The following is a 20,317-nucleotide window of genomic DNA, read 5'->3' as shown; positions in this document are numbered from 1 at the left end:
ACATACAGTAAATAAAAAGGAATCTGTAAAATTCTTTTGAATTCTTAGTAGGCTTTTAGATTGTTAATCCAAAATTCCCAGTTCACATCAAGAGAACTAGAAGACTTACTTTTTAAATAACTGACAACTAATTAATGAAAGTGTCACTCACCCAACAACAGCATACTGTTGTCCCTCAACAATGAGAACTTCAGCTGGTTTCCTTTCTTCTTTTGCTAGAGAATAAAGCAAATAAGTGAGACATGGATATAAGATGAAGTAAATACTGGAGGAAAATTTTTAAACTAGGAAAAAGCTGAAGAAGATAGTCCTTGTTTGGGAATTAGAATCATCTTATTTCTGAAAACAAACATCTATTTCTTGGGAAGCAATCTGTCACAGAATAAAGTATTCTGGGTTTGGAATCAGAGAGACCTGGATTTGAGTTTCAGTCTTGCCAATTACTGGCCAATTATTAACTTCTTTAAGTCTCATAATTTATATCCATTAAACACAGGAAGCATTATCTTTTAAAAGGCTGATGAAATGCATATCCTCTATGTCTTGTACATAATAGATGATCAGTAAGTAATTAAAAAAAATTGGAAAGGCAGAACTAGCATTTTAACTGGTTGTCTTTTCTTTATTAAAATTATTAGACCACAGGTTAATACCTATAATCAAAGTAGAGATACATTTAATATTCAAAATTTAAATCTAGAAGTCACTTTATTTCCAGCATATGATATTTTTTACCATTATAAAACAAAATTCTGCATACCGAATTTTGTGAAAAGCACAGTGGGCTAGATTACTGACCTTAATCAGCCAATCATTTTATTATCATGCTTCCCTAAGCTTCCAGTCCCTTGAGTTCTACATTAAATGTATTTGCTTAAAGAAATTCAGTATTTTATAATTTCAAATCACAATTCACTATGTAGGTCATTAAATTTTTTGAGGACAGGGATTGTTTCTTAATTTTCTATATGGTAGAGAAGCAGCACAGTATAGTAGTTAAAAGGCCCTAAAAATCAGACTACCTAACTCTGAATCCCAACTCTACGACTTCCTAGCTATCTAACATTAGGCAAGTTGCTTAATTTCTTTGTTTCCATATTTGTGAAATATGTTAAGTATAGTAAGTAAGTGCCATGAACTTATAAATGAGGTAACAATGTAAAGTGCTTTGAACAAATTGTCTATAAAACAATCAATTAATATTAATTGTTATCCATTAACCTTTGTTTCTCCAATGCCTACCCAAATAGGTAGTCACTCAATAAATGGTGGATGAATGAATAATAAACGAAGACCTTTAACTTAGTAAGAACTACCAAATGTTAAAACATGAACTTCTAATACATGTATTTTCTTCTCCCTGAGAAGAAAAAAAATCAGGGCAGAAATAGGGTTTGTAAGAGAAACCTCCTATTGTCATTATCCTCCCGAAAGGAAATGAAAATAAACAGTTCACTTAGAGGGAAAAATACATGGTTAAATTCAACCACTTCATAATTTTAATTAAAAACTGTTACGTCTACCAACAGTATATTGCAAGACTATGATCTATGCAGGGAGAGAAAACATGTCTTAGTCATCTGGCATAGCACCTCCAAATATAGCTTGAAAGAGTAGATAAGTGATGTCTTATAATTTTTAACTTGTGATTTAGAATGATTAGAGTGATTTATTTTTCTTTCAGCTTTTGCTATTTGAATGTTTTTTTTTTGGTAATATCACACAATCAACGAAAAAAACTGACTACCAATCTACATTGTTATCTACCAAAAATGGTCACTAGACAACAGAAATTCATTTACTTCAGTTCCTCTCTCTGTCTGACATGAATTATCTATTTTATATCTGTTCTTACACCCTTCTCTCTTGTTATAGTGGTAGAAGAGACAGTCTCTCTGTTTAACTCTGGATTCAATTCCAGAGCCTTGCTCCACAATCATTTTCTCACTCTTATTCTAATTAATCTTTCTAGTTATAGTAAGCATAAAAATAATTCAACTTCTCCTACCTTAAAACTCTCCTCTTACTCCCTTAGTGAATTAAGTGATCTAATTTCTCTTAAATATTGAGCTGCCACTTCATCACGCACTTCTTCACATCACATTTGTTAAAGGTAGGTTAACTCTTCCTCACCTTTTGAGTTACTTATCACTGAACTAGTCTGACTCTATCATGCCACTGAATTACCAAGATTACAAATGATCTCCTATATGGCAAACTCTAGTGTTCATCACTTAGTCTTTCTCTAACAGTACAATTACATTTTCTACAAATATGAAGTATATAATTTAAAAATATTTCTATGTAAAAATATTAAACTTTCAACATATACACAAAATTTGAAAATGCAGGTACCTGCATCAAAAACATTCAAGAACTTCATAATTTCAAATATATAGTATTACAGGATGAGTTCTACATAAGTTTACATTATTGCATGACAATTCCACTCTAATTAGTACACAAAAAATACCTTAAACATTGCATTTCTTTCAGATGGAACCCAACCAGTATGTGATACTAAATGACAATTCTCTCCGTTAATTTTTTTTTTATTTCTATGTTCCTCTGCATTTCGTCCTACCTCTCTATCCCTTACTTCTTAGTTTCCTTCATAGTTTTCTTTTTTAATGTTACTTTATATTTTGGTTTTCTCTACCATACCACTACTACAATACTTGTGATTGCTAATGTATATTTTTTTCCAATGGACTTTGCTCTTTCAAAGTAGAATTATAACTATCTCTATCTCAATATCAGACACACAGTACAAGCTTACTAGTGCTCAATGAATGGATACATGTGTCTAAACAATATGTTACAGTGGTTAAGAACATATCTAAATTATTCCCTTAGAGACAGAGGAGTGCAATTGCTGGGTCATACAGCAGATCCATTTTTAATCCTTTGAGAAACCTCTATATTGTTTTCCACAAGGGCTGGACCAAACTACATTCCTAACAAGAAGGTTTCTTTTTCTCTAATTCCTCACCAGCACTTGTTTTTGGTCTTTTTGATATGGGCCAGACTCTCACACGTGAGGTGATATCTCATTGTAGTTTTGATATGTTTTTCCCTGATAATAAGTGATGATAAACATTTTGTCATGTGCCTGTCTGTATATCTTCTTTGAAGAATATATAAACACTAATTCAAATGGAAACATGAACTCCCATGTGCACTGCAGTACAATTTACAAAATAGCCAAGCTATGGAAACAAACTAAGTGCCCAAATACAGATAAGTGGATCAGGAAGATGTGGTGTATATATATATATATATATATATATATATATATATATATATATATATATATATATATAGTGGAATACTACTCAGCTATCAAAAAAGATGAACTCTTGCCATTTGCAGAAACATGGATGGAGCTGGAAGGGACTAGGCTAAGGGAAATAAGTCAAAGGGGACAGACACATACCAAATATATTTGTCACTTCTATATGGGATACAGAAAAACCAAAAATAGGATTAAAGTAAAACTAAGAACTAACCCTAGGAAGGTGACTACAGAACTAAGATTATTGGGGGAGTGAGAAGATGGAGGAGGGGAGACCACAGCAAAGTGAAGAGGGAGCATGATGGACTATGATGGTGGAGTACAGGTATCTTGGTAGTGGGTGTGGTGTGGTAATAATGCCTGGCAACACCTGGTGAAGGGAAATCCTATACTACTAATACAAAAATAATGAGGTAAAACAATGTTACCTCAATAATAGGACAAAAAGGAAAAGAAATATTACAGTAATAACAATTTTAAAACATTGGAGGAAATTTTGTTTAAAAAAAATACACATACCTCCCGATTTTTTTTTTCAGGTAAAGCAATCTTTCCATCTGATATGGAGTCAACAAGATCCTGGAATTCTGCAGGAACATCAGCTTGCTTCCAGTGCTCGTTGTCTAAGAGGAGGCTATTGAGAAGTATAAAGAAAGGAGGGTAAACTTTTAATAATACCTCAACACCATCTTCCTTGGCAGAAAAGGAAAAGCTGAGTGAGCACATAAGACTTTAGTTGTTTTTTTTAGTAACCACAAAGACTACATGTATCTTGGTTAAATCAAGTAGAGAGTCAATGCAATAAAAGGCACTGAGTTTTCAAATAGTTAATGGCCATTATTATTAGTACCCATGACTTATCAGTGATTAACACCGTAATAAACTAAAAACATTCATAAACAGTACAAATGCTTTCATAAAAGCTTTCCCTTTTAATATCTCCCAGCCTAACCAAGAAAAGTGGTGAAACAGAATTTACTTTGGGTGGGAAAGGAAAAACCAATCTATTGAGTGTCTTCTTGGAAAGCACTTTCATGAAAATAAACATTTTTGTCCCATTTCAAAAGCTAAGAAATGTGATTTTAATTCCACAATCTGCCCAATTAAAAGAAAAAAAAATGTCAACGGTTTTGGCTAGTGAATTAAGTTTTCTTCTTTTAAATATAATTATATTTTATAAAGAAAAGGAAAACAAATTTGAAAAATGGAATGGAGATGATAATGATACCTGAGTTTGGTTTTTCTCTCTTCATGAAACCTATTTACAAATTTGTTAGCTTGACTCTGAAGTGCTCCAAGTAATGACATGCTTTTTCTTCCACAGATTTGTTCAGTGTCTGAAATGAATGTTTCCATTACTCTAGAAAGTGTTATGAATTCTGTAGAATTTAGCTTCTCAAGAAAACCATCCTGAATTTTAAAGATGAGACAAAAATCATGACAGAGAGTTAATAGCAAATATAGATATTTTATAAAACCAACTTAGCTTAGGAAATGTAAATATTATATTATTTTATAATGTGTCATATGATCATCTTAATTCATTTTAAAAATTCATTTAAAATGAAATTGCTCAATAATTCAGTCTAAGAATTTAAACATAAAAAGCATAAGATTGTCTAGATTTTATTCTAACCACTCTATAATGTTTTAGCTCAAGTAAATCCAAGTCCATGGGCCTCTCTGGTAGTACAAGGGGTTAAGTCTCAGCACTATTAAGCTATCTCCAGCTAGTATGGCATGAGTTCGATCTCTGGCCAGGGAGCTAACCCACATGGCGCAGCAAACCTCTGTTTCCACCTGTTCTGCTCCTCACTCTGTCTCAAATGAATCCTCGCACCCCCTGCACCTCTGGCCTATACCCCAGTTTTTGTATTCATAAATAAGTCTTAAAAAGAAAAAGTAATTTTAAAAAATTATAAAAATAAATAAGTCCAGGTCATACTATACAATTTTCACAATATTTGAGTTCCATTAATTTTATTAATACATTGTTTGACTAGTTATACACACATTTACATATATATACGTATAAAACAGTATTCATTTCAAATTAAATATTAAGGCATTACGTTTCAAAATAAATCATTTAATCATTCATTTGTAAAGAAGATTAGTTTTCCTGTTACTTTTATTTGAGTTATTTTAAATTTCAATCACACCAGTACAATTAACCTAATTGTTAAGAATAAAATATGCATTATGGGGAACACAGGGGCATGCAAGGATGTAATTTCAGATCTTCAAAATAATTATATTATGTATAAAATTGTATCAAAATAGCTAACTTTGCTCTTGACATGAGAAATTTAACAGCTCGATCATGGCATATATCTGAGGCACTATACAATAACTCCTGGATATTATTTGCCAGTTTTCCTAGCTCTAAGTCAGTTAATTTCATGTCTTCACTGGCCCTGAAAGTGATAAAAAGAGGTTAAGTCAGGGATAGTTTTGAACACATTATTCTCCATAGGTAACATCAATAAAATACAAAAAGCTATAAAATTCACATTTGCAGAAAAATTCTGTAATATATCAAACATTTAGGTTTTGTTGTAAAGAATCACTTAAAGAAGTTCAAACAATATTTTACCCTAATCTTACATAAGATAATTTTCTCTCTCTGCTGTAGTGTTCTTAATAGTTCACACTCCAACTGAATATTCTGTAAAAACTAAGCAAAACTTCTAATTTTGGTACAAGGAGGTAGCTGTAGGTTATGCAACAGCAGGAGGAAGAAGAAAGGAATATTACTCTATGGCAAGGAGGTCCTTTTTTAATTTGTAATTATAAATAATTATTAATGTGCAATTCAACTGAACTAATTATTTCCTAAGCATTTACTATGTTTAAGTGCTATACACAGGAAAGGATACAATAGGTTGCTGCCCTCAAGGAATTTACAGTAGAACAGTGGTTATAAGAAGTAATTTTCAAAAAAAAAAGTCATTTTCCAGTTCTGAGAAGCAAATATAAGACATTTTGTTTTAAACATATCCCCCCTGAATCATTTATAAAGACTGCTGGTTCCAAGTTTAGAATTCAGCTTACTGTTACCAGGAGCCACATTAAATGTATTAGCATTACTTTTCTCCCTTTTAGTTGAATTCAAATAACTTTCAAAGACATTACAAAGAATCTGTATGTATGAGAATTAGAGGGAAACTATTTCTCCTGGGTTAAATATTAGAGAAAGGTTACACATTGTTCTTCAGAAGTACAATATCACTAAACACATTTAATAATGCTTTAAATAAGAGGAATTAATATTTTAAAAATACCATCAGAAATATCTTGCTCGATTTTCACTCTCTAAGACAGATACATACATATCTATTTATATACAAGGAAACTGAATCTTTAAAAGTTCAAGTGATCTACCCAAGGTGGCAAGATTATGAGGCTAGGACTACAATGCTAGATTATTCTATTGCTAACCTCGAAGCTTCCTCTACTCCAACATTTGTTCGAGTCCAGAGCTATTTCATACCACCTCCTACAAAACTGTTTAAATTTCTTTTTTTTCAAGATTTTATTTATTTTTAATTTATATTATTTTTTTAATTTTATATATTTTTAAATCATTTTTCATTTTTTGTACAATGTATGCATTTTCATCTTGGTTATAGTCCCCATACAATTCCCACCCCTCCCCCTTGTTTTTATCTTACTCCCTCGCACGCCCCTCAGTGTGTCTTTGGTTTATAGTTGCTTGTTGATTTTGATTTTACTTTATTATGATTAGTCTTTTTCCTGGTCCCTTATTTCTTATATAAGAAAAGGAAAGAAAAAGGACACTTGTAGACATGAGTGAGCAGAAAGAGTTGCTCTGAAAGGAGCATGTTTGTTAAAAGAGATGCCTGCATAGGCACAGGTGGGCAGTAGAGCTGCCTGTTTGCTTAAATTTCAAAGCTCTAATTTAAATAAAATTGAAATAAAATTTTATTTTCTGAAGGATTTCTAAAAATTGACAGCATTTAACAATAAGATTAATAATTTGAAATTCTTGGCAATGTGCTACCAATTCACAAAGATAAAAACATCAAATAAGAAAAGCCTTTTAAAAAGTACAGAGTGAGGGTCTCCCTGGTGGCACAGGTAACGGTTGTGCGCCGCACTGTGAAGCTGTCCGCAGCCTGTGCAGCGCGGGTTCGATTCAGGCCAGCCGGAGAGGGTCCCACATGGCAAAACAGATCTCTCCTGTCTCACCCGCTGCTCCCCTCAGCAGTATATTTTGTCAGTCTGCCTGTTTTGTTCCCTGCTCTGTCTTTGGTGAATCCTCTCACCCTCCCCCACATCTGGTCTATACCCCAGATCTTGTATAAACAAATAAATAAATCTTTAAAAAAAAAGTACAGAGTGAGCATACATTGTACAAAAAGGAAGAATGATGCAAAATATTAAAAAAAAAAGGACAGAGAGGCCATCTGGTGATGCAGGGGTCTCTGCGTTATCAGTCAGGCTATCTCCAGCCCTCCAGCCACAGCAGCTTGAGTTCGATCCCTGGCCAGGGAGCTGACACACACGGCTCAGGGGGCCTCTCCTGTCTCTCCCACTGCTCCCTTCAGCAGTGTATCTTTGTAGGTCTGCCTGTTCTGCTCCCCATTCTGACTCTGGTGAATCCTCTCATTCCCTGTCTCCTGCACATGTGGCCTACATACCAGTTCTTGTATGCATAAATAAATAAAAATAAATCTTTAAAAAAGGTATAGAGTGCCAATCAAAAAAGTTGGGAAGTTTGGTGGGGAGTTTGGTGGTTTTAACAATAATTTATTTAATTACTTGCAATTTTACTTTTTAAATTTTTTTTTATAGAGGCATGCTTTTATTTATTTATTTGTTTGTTTTTTGTTTATACATGCACTGGGTACAGTCAGAAGCACGGGAGGGTGGGAGAATTCACCAGAGCCAGAGCGGGGAGCAGAGCAGGCAGAAGGACCGAAGTACACTGCTGAGGGGAGCAGCGGGCGGCAGGAGAGGTCTGCGCACCATTTGGGACCCTCCTCCGGTGGCCGGGGAGCAGCCGGGGATCGAACCAGCGCCGCAGAGGCCGCGGGCAGCTTCGCAACCCAGCGCTCAACCGCTGCGCCACCGGGGAGGCCCCAAAATATTTCTTCTTTTTAAAGTTTAAATGGATCTCTTTCATGTTAATAGAAAAAAAAAAAAACCCTCCAAAACATGATCAAGCAGTTCTACCTGTGAGTATAAATAGACAAAAGATTTGAAAATGGGAGCTCAAAGACATTCGCATAACTGTTCACTGTAGCTCTATTCACAATAGCCAAAAGATGAATGGGTAAACAACATGTGGTATATACACACAAAAGTCTTTAAAAGGAAGGAAATTCCAATACATACTACAACATGGATGAATTGAGAAAATTATGCTAAGTTAAATAAGCCAGTTACATAAGAACAATTAACTATATGATTCCACTTAGGTGAAATATCTATAGTAGTCAAATTCATAAAGACAGAAAGAAGGGTGATTTACCTGGGGATAGGTGGAGGAGGAAATTGGGAAATGTTGCTTATTGGGGTATATTCAATAGTTTGTTTTGCAAGGTAAACATTCTGGAGATAGGTTGTAAAACAATGTGTATATACTTACTACTTGAGCTGTGTACTCAGAAACAGTGAAGATGGGAAATTTTGTTATGTGACTTTTACAACATTTTTAAAATAAAAAAAAAATTAATGACAAAACTTAATTCTTTTCATTACTTTTCTTTTTCCATTTTCTGCCTAGAAAATTACTTTTTTGTGTCCATATCTGCATATAGTTTACATAGAATGACTCAAAATATCCTTACATTGGCAGCAGCCATAATACTCACATAATATCCACACCTCCTGGAGTAGCAGAACATGATGTCTGCTCTTTGCTGGATGAAGAATCAGTAGTACATTCTGGTTCAGATACGGAATCACTACTGCAGGGTTCACTATTTGGAGATACATTTCTTTGAGAGGTAGTGTCAACTGCTGTAGATGCTAATTCACCCTCAATGAATGCATCACTTATAAACATGCCTTCATGGATTAAATAAGCCACCTCTGTGTCCAGTGAATTATCTTTTGTAGCATTCTTCTGTTGAGAAATCTCCTCCAATTCTTTAGTCCTTTCGTTTTTGTCAAGAACTGAGAGAACAACACTGTGAATAGTATTTAACGTTGCCTACAAGAAAACAGGACACATTTTAAAAAGGTTTAAAATATCTTTTATCTAAAGTTCCCAAAAGCGAATCTGTGTATGTACTCTTAACATCTTATAAATGAGTGACAGTCATGCTTATCAAAATTGGTACTGATCTTTTACTATACTGTAAAGGTCACCTGTAAAAAAGTACTCAAGAGAAATAAGTCCCCTAAAGTTTAGGAATAAAGTTCTATGTAGTCATTGAATTTGTAAATAAAAAGCGCCCTTAAATACACTGCATAACTTCTTTAAAAGGTTACACTAAACATAACACTACCTTGCTTGTCAGACAATCATATTCATTGTTGTGCCTACTTAAAAGGAAAAAAAAATTCATACTCCTTACCATGCCTACCTACCTAGCCCAATACATATTTCACCTTGTGCCTATGTCTCACTCACAAACTACTCTCCAGACATTCTGGTTTTCTTTCTAGTCTTCTAACATTCCACTTTTCCTGTATCATTACCTGGAATCTTCTTCACATTGATGTTTGCATACACATTTCCTTCTTATCATTCAGTTTCTTGTACGAATGTCACTTCCACAAGGAGGCCCTCCCTGACTATTCTCCCAGAACTCCATGGCTTTACCCATTCGTATCACTATGTTAAATTTTTTAATTCTAAGTCTCTTTTTCACTAGAATGTTACCTCCATGAGATACTATAATCCTAATAATGCCTTGAGTAGTGGTTAGCACACAGCAGGTATTCAAATACTGCTGCATGTAAAAGAATGAAACAATACTATTTTACATCATACACAAAAATCAAATCAATCAAAATGGATAAAAGACCTGGACATAATATATGACCATAAAATACATAGAAGACAGGCAAAAAACTTCATGATACAAGCTTCAGAGATATCTTTACAGATTCTTCCCCAAAAGCAAGGAAAATAAAAGAGAATATAAGCAACTGGGACAACATCAAGCTAAAAAGCTTCTGCATAGCAATAGAGACTGTAACTAAAACAAAGAGACACCTTACTGAATGGGAGAAAATATTTGCACACCATACATCTGACAAGGGATGAATATCAAAGATCTACAAAGAGTTCATACACCTCAACAAATAAAAACCATCAAAAATTGGGCCAAAGAGTTAAATAGTCACTTCTCCAAAGAAGACATATAGATAGCCAAAAGGCACATGAAAAATGTTCACATTATCAGGGAAATGCAAATTTAAAAATGCAATCAGATACCACTTCATTCTTGTGAGAATGGCCCCTATCAAAAAGACCAGCAACAACAAACGCTGGCAAGGGTGTGGAGAAGAAGGAACCCTCTTCTACTATTCCTGGGAATATAGACTGGTCCAGCCCCTAGAGAAAGCCGTGTGGATGTTATTCAAAAGACTAAAAGTGGATCTGCCATACAACCCAGCAATTCCATTCCTAGGAATCTACCCAAAGAATATAAAAACACTAATTCAAAAGGAAACTGCACCCCTATGTTCGCTGTAGCACTACTAACAACAGCCAAGATATGAAAATAACCAAAACCAGATGAACAGATGGAGAAAATGTGGTATATATACACAATGGAATACAACTCAATGATCAAAAAAACAAACAAACAAAAAAAAAAACTCATGTAATTTGCAGCAACATGGATAGAGCTAGAAGAGGTTATGTTAAGTGAGTTAAGGCAGAAAGAAAAAGAGAAACACAGGATGGTATCACTTATAAGTGGGATACAAAGAAACCAAACAAAGGGTAAGACAAATTCAAATACTAAAACCAACCCGTGAAAGCTGACCATGAAGCTGAGGCATCCAGAGGGAGTAGAAGGAATGAGAAGAGGGGAGGAGGGAGAGCACAACAGACTATGGTGAAGATTATTGGTGATTGGTGGTAGAAATGCTATGGTGACTACACCTGAGGGAGAAATCCTATACTGTCAAAACCCTAACAAGGATGTAAACTAATGGTACTTCAATAAAATGAAAAAAGAAAACTGCAATAAAGCACATGAGTAGGGCAATTTGAATATGCACTATAAATTCAAAAATGTATTTATAGCAACATTAAATTTCTAGAATAAGTATTGGAAGGGATTATTGAGTGTTTCACAATATTGTAACTCCAGATAATCTAGATAAAGTCATGCATTGCAATGTCATAAGTGAAAATATTATTATATAACAGGAAAAGCCAAATAAGCATAGTATTTCTTTGTAAGATAAAGCGAAACATTAAAAACTATAAAAATTACCAAGATACTCTAAGCACTTTAAATTTTAATTATAACAAAGTTTCTTTAGAAAAATTATAAAAACAAAGAAATTACTTTATTCTATTTTGATTATATACGTATGTTATATATCTAGAAAACTGATAACTTAGGGATATTATGGACAAATAATCACATAAGCTTACCTTAACTCTCTGTAGAAAAATTGTAAATTTAGAGAATATATCCTTTAGTAGTTCAAACCACTGAGGAAAATTCAACATTCTCATCTGATCTGCAAGTCTAGAAAAAATAATTCAAACAAAAACAATGACTGTGTTTGGGTCACACAATACCTACAAACTGGAGAAAACCATGCTAACTACTCTCTAGTAACAGGAGAATAAACTTCAATTTCATTAGATATCTAACTAAAACCATAGAATTGAATTAGTCAACTACCAAACATATTGTTTAAATATGTCTAATGCTAATCCAGTCAAGTATACTGACTATCATATAGTAATTCCATGTGAATGCTAAATGACTACTGAGAGTAAGCTCATAGACAAATAAACCAACTTTTGTTAAAGGCGGAAAATATATATTCCACAATAAAAATTTTTAAATAATATCTTCCCCAACGAACTTAATAATAACCTACTTTTCTAACTATAAACTAAAAAAGTACTTTTCCACATATGAAAGTTAATATAGCATGATGGTTAAGAGCATGGGCTCTTGGGACATACTGCCTTAGGTCACTAGCTATTTAACTCTGGGCAAGTTACTTAATCCCTCCATGCTCTAATTTTCTCCTCTTAATAAGGGGAAAGTATCAGAATGATTTATAGTGCATAAGAAAGTGACATATAGGCATTAGCCAATATTATATTAGTATTTATTATACTAGCATATAAACATTTAAGTCTATTCACATATTTTTATACAAATACATATATTGGTATATACATAAGTGTAGAGATACATTATATTACCTTAATACATACTAGTATAGGCAATATTTGTATAGCTAACATTAACAATTTTAAGGTAAAAATTAATGTAAAACAGAATTCCATAAAGATATTTTATAGTACCACAATGACTATTACTCTAAATTTTGAATGAATGTTGCTGAGGTCAGGAGTTTATTTTCAAGATACTTGAAATATAGAAAGTTTCCTGTTCAAGTTGAGAAAATTCCCTGGGGAAGAAGAAAATAAAAAGCAATTGATTCTCTATGGCCATAGGGCTTTTTTTTTTTTTTAAGAATCATTTATTTATTTATTTATTTATCTATCTATTTATTTATTTATTTATTAAGGCCAAACTCATAGAATGTGAGTTTTATTTATACGAATTTATTTATTTCATATAAATCACATTTATTTATTTATACGAGCACTGGGTACACTCAGAAGCACGGGAGTGTGAGAGAATTCACCAGAGCCACAGGGGAGAGCAGAGAAGGCAGACTGACGAAGTATACCGCTGAGGGGAGCAGCAGGCAGCAGGAGAGGTCTGCACGCCATGTGGGTCCCTCGCCTGGTGGCCAGGGATTGAACTGGCACTGTAGAGGCTGTGGGCAGCTTCACAACCCAGCACTCAACCACTGCACCACCGGAGAGGCCCCTGGTCATAGGGCTTTTAATAGAGTCTCAATAATTGTTTCAATTACTAGTGAATTCTGCCATGTTTAGAGTTGTTTCAACAGTTCAAATTGAGTTTTCATTAGGTAAAAGTGTAGAAATTAAAACTCCATAATTCACATTCTATGATTTTGGCCTTAATAAATTCAATTGTTCTTGCAATTCATCTTAGGTCAATAATGTTTAGATACATGTGCATGAGTAATTCATAGTTACAAATTATTTATCACTATTCTCAAAATAAAATAAGAATTTCAAGAGTGAAGATAAAAATTTACAGATTGGATAATTCAAAATTATACTAAAATTTCTTAAAGCCAATTTTAAGCGGTGTTCTAATTAGATAAGTAAATAATTTATATTTGACACACTTTCTCTTTTATGAATTATCTTCAATTCTCCCTTAATGTCTACATTATTATTCCTCTCCATCTACTCTCTGCTCTGGAGAGCTTGGAGAACCATGAGCCCTTACAAAAGCCTGGAAATAGGAAAGGTACTTTTACTGATAGCTCCATCTCCCTTCCTGAAGGGTTGCTCAGAAATATTGTCTTCCTCCAGAGAACGGCATAGATTTTTTTCCAATTACTACATATTTTTCTCCTGAGTTTTATTAACTTCTCTTTTCCCTTGTTCCTTAAAGGTACTGAAGTTTTTCTATACACTACCTGTACCTTAGTCAATAATTCTTTAAATCCCCCTCACTATCAGTATGATGGGTAATCTTTTCCTTGGCTGATTGTTTCTAACCTAGTATTTATACTTACTTCACAACAGCATCAGTGTCTATGTCTTCTATTTGTGAAATTTTGTTAATTACACACTGGAAATTAAAAAAAAAATTTGATTAATGTCTTCCAAATTCTAAGTGTTACATGTTCATTATAAAAAGGACCTCAATGATGTTGATAATCATTTTACCAGAAGTTTTGACTCATATATAGCTAAATGTGTTTAAATAATTGTAGCATTACCCTTACCCTATTAAATTATTACAGAGTATGCTTGAACTATACTAAAATGTCCTATTATATAGTTCTTCAAAATTATACACCAAAATCACAAAACTTTAATACATAGGACTAAGGTAGAAGTTCCATATTAAAATCCCCCAAAAAACTCATTTTAAAGGTTATATTTCCTTGCAATACACGAACAGTTTAAAGTTAAAAAACAACAACAAAGCCTTATACTTCAGAAGTCTAGAAATTAAAACATAGCAGTTTAAACTTACTTAAAAATATGACATACATACACAGAAAATTGTATAAATTATGTTAAACTCAAAAAATTTGATAAGAAATTTATCTCTGTAAACAGAATTCAGATAATGAAATTGGAAATTGCCTATAAGCTCCTCTCTTGCTCTCCTTCTAGTCATTACTTCTTTCCAACAGAAGCCACTCTCCTAATTTCTGACACTTTAGATTAATTTTCCTTGTGTCTAAAGTTTACATACATAGAATGAGATTGTGTATATTCCTTTGTGTCTGATTCCTTTGACTCTTCTCTATATATGTGATGTTATCCACATTGCTCCAAACAAATTTATTCATTCACCATTCTATTTATTTTTTTTCTGTTGATGATGGGTTGTTTCCAGTTCTATTAGAAATAGTGCTGTCATGAACATTCTTGTGTTCCATTTAGAAAGCTTATGTAAACATAAGTCACAATGTATATTTTGTGTTAGTACCTATTGTCAACAATTTTCAAAATTTTACAGTGTTTTAGGCAGTGACGGAAAAAGGTAAAATGGGGTGACTATAATCTTTTTCAGCTTACTTAAATAAAACATTAAAATCCTAACTATGTGTGTCAATTTAATGATCATTACCAATGAAGTATAATCAATACATTAAAAATTATTTTTTCAAATATAGAACTGATGTTCAGTGAATGAGATTTCTCTGAGTAAAAGAATCAAAGATCATTTAATTTATAAATGAAATTTTAATTTATAAATTAAATAAATTATAATTTATAAATTAAGTTTTAATTTATAATTTATTAGAGATTAGGTAAGAGCAAATAAATATTTATCTACTGCTGATGAGAGTATAAATTGGTAAAAACTTTCTAGAAAGCAATTCTGCTCCATTCCAAACAATTTAAAAATACTTTCCACTCTCTGAGAATTCCACTTCTTAGACTCAATTATAAGAAAATAGTCTTAAATATGAAAAACTAAGGAAACCAAAGTTTACACCAAAGATGTCTGTCAGTGTTCCTTATAGTACCGAATTGAAAACTAAATAGCCAATATAGAGAAAAGGTTAAAAAGGATTAACCAACATAATGGTAGAATATTATATAACCAGTAAAATTGTTTTTCAAGGCTTATATATGTTCATGCTATCTCGTGATTCAGCTAAAATACATGTACAACTCAAAATCATACTCACAGTGTGATAACAATAAAAAACTAAGAAGCTACACAAAGAAATAAAGTGATAATCTTTTGACTAGTAGGGATATGCTTTTCTTCTATTTTTTCTATGTTCAAATAAATGAGAAAATATTACTATTATGCTACATACATTATTACTAGGATCATGCAAAAAACTTTTTACAAGATTCTAGACCAAAATGTAATAAAAATATATACTTACCTGTTTAATGATATTCTTTGCTGTAATAATCATTTCTTCACTATAGATTTCTAAAAAATTAAGTTTTCTTTGTTTTAAAAGTCCAAATACAAGAGATACTAGTCTTTCCTATTAAAATAAAACAAACATATGTAATTTCACACTTTAATCTCAGAAGAACAAATATTCAATATCAAGGGCTTTATTGCTTTATCCTCAATCTCTACCCTACATACAGTATTTTCTATAAGCTTAAAAGAAATCCTTCCACAGCAACCTTGTCATTATATTTTTCTAAAATCTGATCATTTCTAAAAATGGTTAAATCCTTATTCCACTACACTGGATCATGTGAAATTGATTTAGGGACAAAACAATATAAGAGGTTTTTTTGGCCAACCTCCAACAAGCTAGAAATTATCCTACTCAAACTGTGATGACCAAAAATATTCTATGAAACCTATAGTTATTTTTATTAACTTTTTAATATTTTTTCATAAAAAATTTATTGATTTGTCATTTACAAAAATACCTAGGTTTGGGAGTACACCTTCACACTTCAACATGCTTCACTTGCCATCAACCAAAGCTCCAATGTCACTACACTATTTACCTTCCCCCTGCCCTTTCTTTACCTTCCTCCCTCCTTCACCCCCAGACTGCTGGGAACTATCATCCAGAATTACATTTGTTATGTTTTGCCAGTTTTCTTTGGGTAGAGACCTGTGCTTTTTAATTTGTGGTCTAAAAGACTAGAATATTGATCTGGACTATGTTATCCATAGGGAATTAACTGAAATGTACACAAAAATCTCTTTATCTACATATGCTGCTCAGCTGTTTGGTATTAATCAGCATTGTGTAGTTAACAAATAAGCAAAACCTAAATATGATCTATTTGTATAAAACATGTTCATAATAGGTACTAAGTGAATGTGAAGATCTGAAAATAACCACATAATGATGATCACTTTTTATAAGACCTATGCCAGTGCATGCATACATGTGGATAAAAGTTCATCTGCCCTATATCTATACTTTGAACTCAGTTTTTAACTATGTGACATTGTTTTAACTCTAATTTCTAATTAAGTTATAAAGTTATTTTATTCTCTAATTTTGTAAGATAATGACCGATTAAATGGTAACATAGTGAAGGACTTCATAGATCAGCTAGAACTTGAAATTTAAGAAAATTTTGCTCACACTAATCTGAGAAGAACATGTTCTAAACTAAGGTTGTTTGGAATTAACACTAAGGACATGAATTTCATTCCAGAGTTCAAAACACATACCTCTTCTAAAATCTGACAGTCATCTTCCAGTGGTCTATTTAAGTCACTGTGAGAATAAGTAGAAAATTCTGCAATCATCATTTTATCTATCAGTTTTTCTAATTCACAAAGTTGTGATCCCAAATGCCTATGAAGGAAAATGTTATATTATATATACATATATATATATATATATTAAATATCCAAGTTTACATCGCGATAAGGGAAAGCAGCTGGCAAAACTTTCCCTGCTGACAGTATTTGTGCAAATATGTGATGTTTTAGTAAAATGGTAACTTTCAACTTATTAAATAACTAAAATAGCTTTATATAACCTCACAAATACTAATTTTCTATCTTTAAACCCCAGCTACTTAAATGTGTTGCATAAAACTAAGATACAGAAATTTCAGGACTGCTTTCTTGTCTTCTTTCACAGATAAAATATTCAGATATTCTAAGTTTGTTCCTTATTAACCACTTACTGAATAGCAACACTGGTAGTTCACCAGCTACTCATTTATTCAGCAAACTAGTCAACAAATACAAATATGTGCCAGGCTGTGTTCTGGGAGGGTACAAATATCTGAAGGACTATCAGTATAGATTGACTCAATTCTCTATCATTATCAGTTTGAGTTATGGTATAACATCCCTCTGGTCATTAAACTAAAAGTCAATACACAATATGTTTAAACTGAAAACATAAAAATACCAACATACAGGAGCCTCCCTGGTGGTGCAGGAGTTAAAGTCTCAGCACTATCAAGCTATGGTCAGTCACTGTACCATTCAATCCTGGGCCAGGGAGCTAACCCACAAGGTGCAGCAGATTTCTGTCTCACCTACCTCTCCTTAGTGTATTTCAGAAACTCTGCCTGTTCTGCTCCCCACTCAGTCTCTGGTGAATCCTTTCTCTCCCACCTCTTTACCTCCCGCCCTGCACCTGTGGCCTATATCCCAGGTTCCTGTATGCATAAATAAAAATAAATCTTAAAAAAATACCAATATACAATTTATCCATGAACAACTTTTCACTTAAAATATAATGCTTCTTTTTAGTCTACCACTAACATTTGCAGATATTAGCTGCAGTTAAAGTGAGAAGTACTCTAATCTGGGGTGAGCTGTGGGGGTAGTAAAGACAAGTACTTCTAAAGGTATTTGGAATATTTTCCCTTGAAAAAAACATGGCTTATATCCAAATGACAAGATAGGAACCGTGAAGATTCTGCTCTGCAAGGTAGTAAGGATGAGTACCTTAATATATAAAAGGATGTTTGCGACATAATACAATGACTTTATAAAAACAAGAGAGTGAAAAATCTAGATAATTAAGTTAGTTAAAGATATTTCAAAACATAAGTGAAATACGCTAACAGGAAATCTATACTTCAGTGTTAAAAAAAAATCCTTTTAAAAAGGCTCTATCTTTTGGGGCAATTTAAAAACATTTATATTTAAATGTTTAAATTTAATCTTAAAATTAAGCAATTAAAATTTATAATTAAATAATGAACAAACATCTAAAAAATCTACATTTACTTGGGGAAAACCACGTAATGTTGACCACTGTCTTTACTAAGAACAGATATATAGCACATTAACAAAAACACTTAAAAATCTATATATTGGGCCTCTCTGGTGGCACAAGGGGTTAAGCTCCACACTATGAAGCAATCTGCAGCCTCTGCAGCACAAATTCAATCCCCGGCTGGCCAGGGAGCTACCCACATGGCACGCAGACCTCTCCTGCCTCGCCCACTGCTCCCCTCAGCAGTGTACCTCAGTCAATCTGCCTGTTCTGTCCCCCACTCTGTCTCTGGTGAATCCTCTCACCCCCCGCATCTCTGGCCTGTACCCCAGCTCTTGTATGCATAAATAAATAAATATTAAAAAAAAATCTGTACATTTACTTGGGGAAAAACCACTTAATGCTGGCAACTGCCTTTAGGAAGAACAAATATATGCACATTAACAAAACATTTGAAGTCTGGTAAACTTTTAGACAAATCCACTGCTACTGTATAAACAACATATGGGATGTGGGTACAACGATAATGGTGAAAAATCTGATAATTGAAAAACTATAGATTTGTTTAGCCTATGAACATTATTTCTTACAGTGAATTAGATGGTTAATAAGGTTCTCAGAAATGGCACCAACATCTCACACTAAACCAATTTAGAAGATATCCACTAGTATAAACTAAAACATTGCCATAAAGAAAATTTGGCAATGTCTAACATAATTACATAGATAATTAGCCTTTGATATAGGATTCTCACTTATCAGAATCTGTGTCAAAAATATAATCATGCATTGCTTAATGACAGGGATACATTCTGAGAAATACAATGTTAGGCAATTTTATTTTGTAAATGTCAGTAATTATACAAAATGACATAGCACTGCCTACACTACATGCCTAGGCTATATGGAAAAGTCTACTGGGACCATTGTTGTAATATTCAGTCCCCATTGTTGACTGAAAACTCATTAAGCAACATGACTCTATGATGATTAAAATACAAAGAAACAAAAAAATAAAATAAAATAAAATAAAATAAAATAAAATACAAAGAAACATATACTTACTGTAGTACGGGTTGTAACTACAAATAAATAGATGACTAGTTGAATATATCATAATACTATATACTTCAAAGAGAATTTAGAAATGCCAATAACTAATATAGCTACAGAGAAGTTTTTCAATTGTTTTTTTTCATTACTGCCCTTCTCATTCCTAATAAGTATTTTCAGACATTTTTATTCTTAATGATACCCCTATACACACACAGTATATCTGTTTAACGATCTAAGATCCTTCCCACTCTTCAAGAATCAATTTTGTTCTCTTAGGGTGATAGTTCCCATTGAGAATGCATATTGTAGAGTGATTTTCAGAGTATACTGTAAGGTGAAAACAACAAGGTAGAAAAATGTATATATAAATGCAGATAAGAAAGACAGATGAATAAACATGAACTAAAACTTTTTTAAATGGTGACCTAAAGAGTAGGGAAGAAAAGGAAGGGGAATAAGATTAAAGTTAAATTTCTCTGAATATTTTTTGTTTCATAGATTTGACTTTGGAGTCATGTAATTACTTAGCAT

The 20,317-nt window shown here is 32.8% G+C and overlaps 1 protein-coding gene across 1 annotated transcript in view; it reads right to left on the bottom strand.

Moving 5' to 3' along the window:
• Positions 1-20,317, bottom strand: part of LOC311176170 (vacuolar protein sorting-associated protein 54-like) — a gene marked incomplete at both ends in the record, with an annotated part of 92,474 nt that overhangs the window by 20,453 nt on the left and 51,704 nt on the right. Inside the window, 10 exon segments of the mRNA XM_084241478.1 lie at positions 152-215; positions 3,815-3,827; positions 3,830-3,929; positions 4,524-4,705; positions 5,583-5,712; positions 9,136-9,476; positions 11,886-11,982; positions 14,099-14,154; positions 15,944-16,051; positions 17,218-17,344. Coding sequence (XP_084097604.1) covers positions 152-215; positions 3,815-3,827; positions 3,830-3,929; positions 4,524-4,705; positions 5,583-5,712; positions 9,136-9,476; positions 11,886-11,982; positions 14,099-14,154; positions 15,944-16,051; positions 17,218-17,344 — 1,218 coding nt within the window.

This window comes from Talpa europaea (assembly GCF_964194135.1).
Source record: "Talpa europaea genome assembly, chromosome: 8".
NCBI lineage: Eukaryota > Metazoa > Chordata > Mammalia > Eulipotyphla > Talpidae > Talpa > Talpa europaea.
This window is presented reverse-complemented; position numbering and strand designations above follow the sequence as displayed.